Source organism: Oncorhynchus mykiss, chromosome 2 (genome assembly GCF_057628025.1).
Source record: "Oncorhynchus mykiss isolate SJ-2025 chromosome 2, ASM5762802v1, whole genome shotgun sequence".
Classification (NCBI taxonomy): Eukaryota; Metazoa; Chordata; class Actinopteri; order Salmoniformes; family Salmonidae; genus Oncorhynchus; species Oncorhynchus mykiss.
Genome location: NC_143023.1, coordinates 83,099,767 through 83,111,043, shown reverse-complemented (window position 1 = coordinate 83,111,043; position 11,277 = coordinate 83,099,767). Strand labels below are relative to the sequence as shown.

Here is an 11,277-nt window from a genome sequence, read left to right as displayed (position 1 = left end):
GCCCACTTAGAGCAGGGAAAAGAATGGTAGGCTAAGTGAAAATGTATCGTAAGCCTATCAAACGTGAATCAAAAATGTCTACGTGTTGCAAGAAACAGTACGGTGATGGAATGAAGACGCGCTAGCAAATTATTGTAATATTATATGGAATATAGATTTACTACATAGGGCCTTGTAAAACATTAACAAGTTATCCTTTTTAGAAAAAACTATAGTAACGTCACCAAATAATTTATTAAAATACACTGTTTTGCAATGAAGGTCTACAGTAGCCTCAACAGTGCTCTGTAGGGTAGCATCATGGTGTAGCCGGAGTACAGCTAGCTTCCGTCCTCCTCTGGGTACATTGACGTCAATACAAAACCTAGGAGGCTCATAGTTCTCAACCCCTTCCATAGACTTACACAGTAATTATGACAACTTCCGGAGGAAGTCCTCCAACCTATCAGAGATGATAAAAAAAAAAAAAATTATTTCACCTTTATTTAACCAGGTAGGCCAGTTGAGAACAAGTTTACAACTGCGACCTGGCCAAGATAAAGCAAAGCAGTGTGACAAAAACAACAACACAGAGTTACATTGGATAAAGAAAGTCTTCCTCCTCTTCTGAGGAGGAGTAGCAAGGATCGGAGGACCAATGCGCAGCGTGGTACGTGTTCATGATGAATTTATTAAACACAGAACACTAAAACAAAAATAACAAAGAGAATGACACGAAATTAAACAGTCCTGTCTGGTGACAAACACAAAGACAGAAAACAATCACCCACACCACACAGGTGGGAAAAGGCTACCTAAGAATGATTCTCAAACAGAGACAACTAACGACACCTGCCTCTGATTGAGAATCATACTTAGGTAGCCTTTTCCCACCTGTGTTTAGTGGATGATTGTTTTCTGTCTTTGTGTATGTCACCAGACAGGACTGTTTAGTTTCGTGTCATTCTCTTTGTTATTTTTGTTTTTGTGTTCTGTGTGTAATAAATTCATCATGAACACGTACCACGCTGCGCATTGGTCCTCCAATCCTTGCTACTCCTCTTCAGAAGAGGAGGAAGACGAGCGTTACAGAATCACCCACCATCAAAGGACCAAGCAGCGTGGTAAGGAGCAGCGCTATCTGGAGGAGGTGACAACATGGGACGAGATAGAAAGGTGGTCGGTCGACCCAGGGAGAGTGCCGGAGCCCGCCTGGGATTCTCTGGAACAGTGCGAGGAGGGATACCGGCGAATGGAGTTGGCACAGCGATCAAGGAAGCCCGAGAGGCAGCCCCAAAAATCTATTGGGGTGGGGGGCACACGGGGAGTGTGGCTAAGTCAGGTAGGAGACCTGCACACCCCGTGCTTACCGTGGAGAGAGGTAGACCGGGCAGGTAACGTGTTATGCAGTGAGGTGCACGGTGTCCCTGGTGCGCAGGCATAGCCCCGTGCGTTACATCGCAGCGCCTCGTATCAGCCGGGCTAGAGTGGGCATCGAGCCAGGTGCCATGAAGCCGGCTCAGCAAATCTGGTCTCCAGTGCGTCTCCTCAGGCCGGTGTACATGGCACCAGCCCTACGCATGGTGTCCCCGGTTCGCCAGCACAGCCCAGTGCGGACTATTCCACCTCGCTGCACTGGCCTGGCTACGGGGAGTATCCAGCTAGGAAGGGTTGTGCAGGCTCGGTGCTCGAGACCTCCAGTGCGCCTACACGGTCCGGTCTATCCGGTGCCTCTTCCACGCACCAGCCCTCCGGTGGCAGCCCCCCGCACCAGGCTGTCTCACCGTCTCCTCCCTACAGGTGCTCCCGCCTGTCCAGGGCTGCCAGAGTCTCCCGTCTGTCCTGAGCTGCCAGAGTCGCCCGTCTGTCCTGAGCTGCCAGAGTCGCCCGTCTGTCAAGAGCTGCCAGAGTCGCCCATCTGTCCTGAGCTGCCAGAGTCGCCCGTCTGTCCTAAGCTGCCAGAGTCGTCCGTCTGTCCTGAGCTGCCAGAGTCGCCCGTCTGTCCTGAGCTGCCAGAGCCGCCCGCCTGTAATGAGCTGCCAGAGCCGCCGGTCAGTCAGGAGCTACCAGAGCCGTCCGTTACTCCGGTGCTGCCGGAATCGCCCTTCACTCCGGAGCTGCCGGAATTGCCTTTCACTCCGGAGCTGCGGGAGTCTCCCGCCTGTCCGGTGCTCCCGTCTATTCGGGACCTGAGGCAAGGGTCCCCAGTCCGAGGTCGGCGGTGAGGGTCGCCGCTCTCAAGGCGCCACTTAAGTGGGCCGAGACTATGATGGAGTGGGGTCCACGTCCCGCGCCAGAGCCGCCACCGCAGACAGACACCCACCCAGACCCTCCCCCATAGGTTCAGGTTTTGTGGCCGGAGTCCGCACCTTTGGGGTGGGGGTACTGTCACGTTCTGACCTTAGTCCCTTTGTGATATCTTTGTTTTAGTATGGTCAGGGCGTGAGTTGGGTATGTTCTTTTTTCTATAATTTGGTATTTCTGTGTTTGGCCTGGTATGGTTCTCAATCAGAGGCAGCTGTCAATCGTGGTCCCTGATTGAGTAAGAACCATACTTAGGCAGCCTGTTTTTCACCCTTGAGTTGTGGGTGATTATTTTCTGTTTAGTATCTGTACCAGACAGTTTCGGTTTCATTTCATTCTCTTGTTGGTTTTGTATTTTAGTGTTCTGAGTTCTATTAAAGAATATGAACACTTACCATGCTGTGCATTGGTCCTCACCTTCTTCCACCGACGACCGTTACAGTAACACAATATAACAATCTGTGTAGAGTGTGTGCAAATGAAGTAAGGAGGTAAGGCCAAAAAATAGGCCAATAGTGGGGAAGGAATTACAATTTAGCAATTTACACTGGAGTGATATACGTGCAGATATGGATGTGCAAGTAGAAAAACTGGTGTGCAAAAGAGCAGAAAAACAAAAACAAATATGGGGATGAGGTAGGTAGTTGGTTGGATGGGCTATTTACAGATGGGCTGTGTACAGCTGCAGCCAATAAGGTTTTGGCTTTGGGGATGACCAGTGAAAAATACCTGCTGGAGCGAATGCTACGGGTGGGTGTTGCTATGGTGACCAGTGAGCTAAGATAAGGCAGAGCTTTACCTAGCAAAGACTTATAGATGACCTGGAGCCAGTGGGTTTGGTGACGAATATGTAGCGAGGACCAGCCAACGAGAGCATTCCGGCTAGTATATGGGGCTTTGGTGACAAAACGGTTGGCACTGTTATAGACTGCATCCAATTTGCTGAGTGGAGTGTTGAAGGCTATTTTGTAAATTACATCCCCGAAGTCAAGGATCGGTAGGATAGTCAGTATGTTTGAGGGTATGAGGGTATGTTTGGAAGCATGAGTGAAGGAGGCTTTGTTGCGAAATAGGAAGCCGATTCTTGATTTCATTTTGGATTGGAGATGCTTAATGTGAGTCTGGAAGGAGAGTTTACAGTCTAGCCAGACACCTAGGTGTTTATAGTTGTCCACATATTCTAAGTCAGAACCGTTCAGAGTAGTGATGCTAGTCAGGCGGGCAGGTGCGGGCAGCGATCGGTTGAAGAGCGTGCATTAAGTTTTACTAGCATTTAAGAGCAGTTGGAGGCCACGGAAGGAGTGTTGTATGGCAAACTCGTTTGGAGATTTGTTAGCACAGTGTCCAAAGAAGGGCCAGATGTATACAGAATGGTGTCATCTGTGTAGAGGTGGATCAAAGAATCACACGCAGGAAGAGCCACATCATTGATATATACAGAGAAAAGCGTCGGCCCGGGAATTGAACCCTGTTGCACCCCCATAGAGACTGCCAGAGGTCCAGACAACAGGCCCTCCGATTTGACACACTGAACTCTATCTAAGAAGTCGTTAGTGAAACAGACGAGGCAGTCATTAGAGAAACCAAGGCTGTTGAGTCTGCCGATAAGTATACGGTGATTGACAGAGTTGAAAGCCTTGGCCAGGTCGATGAAGACAGCTGCACAGTCCTGTTTTTTATTGATGGCGGTTATGATATCATTTAGGACCTTGAGAGTGGCTGAGGTGCACCCGTGACCAGCTCGGAAACCAGATTGCATAGCGGAGAAGGTACGGTGGGATTCGAAATGGTCGATGATCTGTTTGTTCACTTGGCTTTCGAAAACTTTAGAGAGGCAGGGCAGGAGGGATATAGGTCTGTAACAGTTTTGTTCGAGAGTGTCTCCCCCTTAGAAGAGGGGGATGACCACGGCCGCTGTCCAATCTTTAGGAATCTCAGATGATACGAAAGAGAGGTTGAACAGATTAGTAATAGGGGTTGAAACAATGGCAGCGGATTTTAGGAATTTTAGGAAGAGAGGGTCCAGATTGCCTAGCCCAGCTGATCAGAGAATGAATGTGGTACTGAAAGCATAAGCTACAGCTAGCTAGCACTGCAGTGCATAAAATGTTGTGAGTAGTAAATTAATTTCTTCCAAAATGAAGGAGAAGCAAGAGAGAGAGAGATATCTTCATTCATTCACTTTCAGTTTGACTTACTTAGCTAGCAAATGCAGCTAGCTAATTTTGCCTACTCAAACACCCTGCTCAAAAAGAGGGATGCTATGTTAGCTAGCTGGCTATGACTATCCAACACAACACTGGAACTCTTCCAAGTCAAGGTAAACTTTTGGTTTTACTCATCTATTGCCACCTGGGCCTGCCGGTATAAGTGCTAAACTGCTTGCTGAAGGTACACTTTAACGTTACTGCATGATTGTAGCGGGTTTACTAATGCATTAGTTCTAGTAGCTATGTTTACTATTACGTTACTTTAGATAATATCATGACCGAAAAAAGCTTCTGGATATCAGGACAGCGCTTACTCACCTCGTACTGGACAAAGATTTTTCCTTTAAAAAGTCAGACGCAAAGGATTTACTTCAGACACTCGACTAGGCCAACTTATTTTTATTGGTGACATACACATGGCTAGCAGATTGGAGTGTTTCCAGTTGTGTTTCCAGTTCCAACAATTCAGCAATATCTAACAAGTAATATCTAACAAATCCAAAATACATACCTAATGGAATAAGGAATGGAATGGAATAAGAATATATAAATATATATATATATATATATGATGAGCAATGACAGAGCGGCATAGGCAAGATGCAGTAGATAGTATAGAATACAGTATATATGAGATGAGTAATGCAAGATATGTAAACATTATTAAAGTGACATAATTAATGACCAGTGTTCCATTTATTAACGGGGCCAATGATTTCAAGTCTGTGAGTAGGCAGCAGCCTCTCTGAGTTTGTGATTGCTGTTTCATAGTCTGATGGCCTTGAGATAGAAGCTGTTGTCCAAGATTTTGATGTACTGACCTCGCCTACTGATCTCGCCTTCTGGATGGTAATAGGTAGTTGCTCGGGTGGTTGTTGTCCTTGATGATCTTTTTGGCCTTCCTGTGACATCGGGTGCTGTAGGTGTCCTGGAGGGCAGGTAGTTTGCGTTGTGCAGACCGCACCACCCTCTGGAGAGCCCTGCGGTTGTGGGAGTGGTGCAGTTGTCATACCAGGCGGTGATACAGCCCAACAAGATGCCCAACAGGATGGTCATTGACTACAGTTCAGCGTTCAACACCATAATGCCCTCAAAGCTCATCACTAAACTAAGGACCCTGGGACTAAACACCTCCCACTGCAACTGGATCCTGGACTTCCTGGCGGGCTGCCCCCGGGTGGTAAGGGTGGGTAACAACACATCTGCCACACTGATCCTAAACATGGTGTACCCTTAGGGGTGCGTGCTCAGTCCCCTACTGTACTCCCTATTCACCCATGACTGCATGGCCAGGCAAGACTCCAACACCATCATTAAGTTTGCCGACAACACAACAGTGATCACCAACAACAATGAGACAGCCTATAGGGAGGAGGTCAGAGACCTGGCCATGTGGTGCCAGGATAACAACCTCTCCCTCAACGTGATCAAGACAAAGGAGATGATTGTGGACTACAGGAAATGGAGGACCGAGCATGCCCACATTCTCATCGATGGGGCTGTAGTGGAGCAGGATGAGAGCTTCAAGTTCCTCCTTGGTGTCCACATCACCAACAAATGATCATGGTCCAAACACACCAAGACAGTCGTGAAGAGGGCACGACAAAGCCTATTCCCGCCCAGGAGACTGAAAAGATTTGGCATGGGTCCTCAGATCCTGAAAAAGTCCTACAGTTTCACCATCAAGAACATCCTGACTGGTTGCATCACTTTCTGGTATAGCAACTGCTCGGCCTACGACCGCAAGGCACTACAGAGGGTAGTGCGTACGGCACAGTACATCACTGGGGCCAAGCTTCCTGCCATCCTGTCACGACTAAAATGATGAAAATTAGATATGAAAAAATGCCTTGTGTGAAGAAATGACAAAATAGCAACTTGCAATGTGCCGGTGTGAAATGAAACTGTTACCTAAAATCAAAGCCACACTGTACAATGTAGCCACATGTAGAATGTGGTGCAGCAGAATGATGTTTCTGCATGCTATTCTGCCCATCCATAACCTACCAAAGCATTTTGGCTTTGGATTTGGCGTTGGTTGTATTACACCATGCACACTAAATGACTATCATCAAACAACAAACTGATCAAATCGTACCAACTACAGAGCAAGTTGCAACTTCCAGCTCGTTGCACAATGGCGAGGAACATAACAATGCACATATGCACTTGCATACATGCACTCTTGCCTGCACGCATGCAAGGAGACACACACACACACTTGCATCCACCCTCAGAGGCCCTTGGCATGGTGATAAACTGCACTCATGACTGAGTCAAACCAGTCCAACCATGCATAGACACTACAAAGTGACACCAGGGAACATTACTTAATTAATACTTAATTAATATTTCTTACCACAAAATTATTGCTGTCTCCTTAGCGCTCTTTACAGAGTGAGAATGAAAGAAGAATGACTCTGATGACTTTCCACCTAGACCTGACACTTTTTCCATACTCAGGTCCACCGTAGCTAAAATAATGAAAGAGAAAGTGTAAGTGTTTGTATATGTATACATATGTATGTATGTATGTCTGTATGTATGCTCCCTCTAACATCCCCCAGTATCTACCTTCATGCCCTCCTCCCAGCTGATCCACAGGTCTCCTCTAGTGAGAAAGCAGGCAACAGCATGTCTGGCCAGGTGGTGGATCCAGCCCTCCTGTCTCAGCTGGGTCATGATGGCGTCAATCCAGGGGAACCCTGTCCTCACCTCGGCCCACTTGGCCAGCGCTTCCGGGATTGCGGTCCCAGGGGATCTGCACACACACCAGATTGCCCTCCATTTTGTCAAAGCGGGGGTTGTTGGTGGCTGTGGTGTAGAAGAACTCGCGCCACAACAGCTGGCCATAGAGCGAGAGGGGCGGAGAGCTGTTTTTCTTCACCTTCCTGTGGAGGTCAGTGAGTTTGAAGTAAAAGAGGTGACAGGAGAGGCAGCCGAAGCGGAGGTAGGGGCTGAGGCCTGTGGGGCTGGCCAGCAGGGAGTTGGCGTTCATCCTGGGACACTCAAAGTTGGCCACCCATGCCTGGAACACAGAAGGTTAGTGTTAGGGATACAGTGCAACACACTGACAAGGAGTTCAGAAAATAAAGTCAACAAGGTCGTTTTTTTTGGAGGGGGGTTGAATTGACTGAATTGAAATGGAATTGACCCCAACCCTAGTACTGTGTGTCCACCACACTGGCTCAGTAGTGCTGGGATATAAAGAAGGGACTACTCCTCACCTTTCTCTCCAGGTGCCTCTCCAGGCGAGTGAGGGCCTCCGTCTCTCCCCCTGGCCATACTGCTGTAGCCAGGCCTTCGGTCTCAAAGCCAAGCTCCTCCAGGGAGGGCACGGCAAACTTGTCGTCATGGTCATCACTGATGGGCGTGGCACACTTCCTCATGACCTCAGCAGTGATGATCTCAGTGGGTGATTCCACGGCATCCATGTGACTGATGAGCGCCTGGAAACTCTTGTAGGTGAGAGGGGACTGGCCTCCGTTTAGCTCGATGATCCTACAGAGACACATGGACAGACATGGAGGTATTTAGTGCATCACGTAACACTAGTATCATGGTATTGTTCATGAATATGTTGCTAATACATCATGTTTGCCTATTTGCACAACTTGATCACTTGGGTTGTATTCTCACAATATCTACTGTGCGTGTGTATGTGTGTGTGTGTGTGTGTGTGTGTATGTGTGTGTGTGTGTGTGTGTGTGTGTGTGTGTGTGTGTATGTGTGTGTGTGTGTGTGTGTGTGTGTGTGTGTGTGTGTGTGTGTGTGTGTGTGTGTGTGTGTGTGTGTGTGTGTGTGTGTGTGTGTGTGTGTGTGTGTGTGTGTGTGTGTGTGTGTGTGCATGACTGGGTGTGGAGGGGTGGGGGCGGGGGGGGGGGGGGGGGAGAAGATGCAGCTGAGATATGGGCTAAGGGGGAGGATCTCATTGACAACACATAAAAGGTTACTCTGAGTTGGCATAGTTGGAGAGCACATCCCCAGAGTGTGACTAACACATGGACAAGGAGTAAAGTACAGAACAGAATGACCACTGTTAGGGAATTTCTACTGTTCTTTATAGTCAACACAGCCTACTGTGAGGCGCCAGAGGTACCAGGGGCCATCTTCAGAACAGAGGGAGGTGTCATAGAAATGGGATACTGCTTTGGAGTCGACTACATCGCTGTTTTCAGATCAGCTCTTGAGGGAGACCAGCTACTGGTTAATTCCTCGGATGAGACGGCACCCCTTTCGCCTCCCAAAGACTTCGAGGACCGCATCAGACTCACCTACCAGCTCCAGCTGCTGGGCCTCCAGATCAGCCAGCTCAGACAGTCCGACTCAGGCATGTACAGGAGGGAATGCTGGAAGGACAAGGCTCTGGCCAACAAGCATGAACACGAGCTGTCTGTGTGTAACCAGGAAATCAGCTCTGTTGAGATCTCTGAGCGGCCAGACAGAGGGGCAGAACTGAACTGTAACATCACTGCCACAAGTCTGGAGGGGAAGAGCATTCGATGGTACCATGAGGTGTTCCCCAAAAATAAGGCTACCCTTTTCCTGGACACCAGTGTGTCTCTGGTACCCCTACAGGAGGAGCTACAGGGGGTCATCGAGGTGAAGGACAGAGGCGTTTTTCTCAATGTTTCTGGTAGCATGCTGAAGGACAGTCATCACTTTTACTGCCTGGTGATGGATAGACAGAGATGCCTCAGCTTTCAGAATATGTACATCCCCAACATTGACTATGTCAACCCCAAGACTGTCTTCACATCTGTGGGAGAAAAAGTGCTTCTCACCTGTCCTTCTGAGGCGAATAGCCAAGATCAGAAATGGGAGACACCAATGGGCAATGTTAACTCTGAATCAGTAAAGTCTGACATGTTGGTCAGTGATGATGATGATGATGATGATGATGATGATAACTTCTCATTGGTTGTTCATGTACTTTCTGCCAACTACTCTGGGGAATATAAATGTTTCTCTGCCTCACTACTTGTTGCTGAGTATGCCTTGGTTCTTTGCCCCAGTGGAGAACCCACTGAGAGACAGTTTTCTGATGGAGGGGATGCTGTTCTACAATGTTCCCGAGGCAAAGAGGAGTCTCACCGTGTGCAGTGGTATTACAGAAGATCACTGGAAGAAGAACAACTGATTCTGGACTCGAATGATAAAACTATTGCCATTCCTGCTGATCTGAGGGGCAGAGTGGTTTTCTCTGAGCAGGATTCCTCTCTCCAACTGTCTGACCTCAACGAGGGGGACAGAGGGGAATTCTGGTGCGTGGTTCTGGGCAGCCCAGACTATATTGACGGTTACGACTATGCAGGCAGTTTTGATGATGGTGAATACACTGATGGCAATGATGATGATGATGGCAACAAGGACATCATCTGGCTAGAGGACAACATAGACACATGCATTTCTAAACAGCTGACCTCTCTGACTCTGATAAGAAAGAAACCAGTTGACATAGTCAAAAGCAAAGGCAGAGGAACCGACCCCAACACATCACCGGAACCAGAACCAGACAATGACTCCAACACAATGGTAATTGCTGTGTGTGGAGTGCTGGCTGGGCTTGTAGTCGTGGTGGTCATAGCCGCTGTGGTGGTTGTGCGTCGGAGAAAAGCCGACGATACAGAGAGAGGAGAGGCCATGGGGTCTGGACCGAAAACAATGGACACTGGGCTGAATGAGGAGGAAAAACTGGACCCAAATGGACAAGGCCCCTAACATCTTTGGACTTGTGTTGTGTTTTTTTATTCGATGACCCTTTAAATACTTAGTTCAAAACTATTTACTGATTTGATGGATACAATGGTTGATCCTGTGTCATGATTCTGTTTTCAATGCAGAGCTTCATTTGATAGCCTAATCCTAAGGATGTGTACTGGGCCAATAAGACATACATTTTACATTTTTGTCATTTAGCAGATGCTCTTAACCAGATCAATTAGGGTTAAGTGTCTTGCTCAAGGGCACATCATTTTTTACTTAGTTAGCTCAGGGATTCAAACCAGAGATATTTTGGTTACTGGCCCAATGCTCTTCCCACCTGACACTCCATGAATCTATGGGATTAAATGGACACTTTATCAGCTGATCTACAGATTAATTTTTTTTACTAATCATTGCTCTAGGTTTCTGTCATTCTCCTTATTTCCTGATGATATTCTTTTATAATGCTGTGTTTTAAAAAGTGATTTGTGGTCTACAGAGTGCATGCGCACCACAAAAAAAAGGTCTGATTTGCAAAAGTAGTGTAATCAGAGACAACAAAGCAACGTTACTGTAAATACTCATAACAGACCTTTTTTGTTCAAATTGAATCTAAAGAAAGAAAAATATATATTTGGCACAGATACATAACTGAAATGAGGTATGACTGTAATCTGAAACAGCTCTTGGCCATTTCCTGTTGAATATGTGCATAAAATGCAGTCTGAATGTGATAATAAACAGACTTTAAAAAGTACTTTGAAAAGCTTTGCCAAAGCTTGAGAGGATTTTTTCTTACCTACCATATAGTCCTTTATGTTCATGTTGCCATGGGGGTTTATTGTTGCCAAAATGTATTTGAAGTCTTTGTTGTTGTTACATGTTTTAGAAGAGAGGACTTTAAATCGGTGGGATTAGGTTTCCGTCTTGTAACAGATATGATATATCTGATTTTACAGTGGGTTGAAATTGATACACTTATTATCGTAATAAGATCTTAATAATGATGTGTTTTATGTGTACAAGTCCATTCATACAAATATGCATAGCATTACTGACTTAAACCACTTTACGGATT

The 11,277-nt window shown here is 47.0% G+C and overlaps 2 protein-coding genes across 2 annotated transcripts; one reads left to right on the top strand and one right to left on the bottom strand.

Moving 5' to 3' along the window:
- Positions 1–6,852: 6,852 nt before the first annotated feature.
- LOC110502176 (cryptochrome-1) lies at positions 6,853–8,164 on the bottom strand. Its single transcript, XM_036934286.2, is given in 3 exon segments — positions 6,853–7,235; positions 7,237–7,521; positions 7,721–8,164. Coding segments are annotated over 3 exon segments (762 nt in total). The 5' UTR covers positions 8,009–8,164; the 3' UTR covers positions 6,853–7,046.
- Positions 8,165–8,400: 236 nt separating this feature from the next.
- LOC149985258 (uncharacterized) lies at positions 8,401–10,956 on the top strand. Its single transcript, XM_090217273.1, has one exon. The coding sequence runs from the start codon at positions 8,523–8,525 to the stop codon at positions 10,212–10,214; it is 1,692 nt and encodes a 563-aa protein (XP_090073399.1). The 5' UTR covers positions 8,401–8,522; the 3' UTR covers positions 10,215–10,956.
- Positions 10,957–11,277: the final 321 nt, after the last annotated feature.

Bases quoted from the DNA above. Each gene is read 5' to 3' on its own strand.
- LOC149985258 (XM_090217273.1), top strand. From the start codon at position 8,523: ATGACCACTGTTAGGGAATTTCTACTGTTCTTTATAGTCAACACAGCC.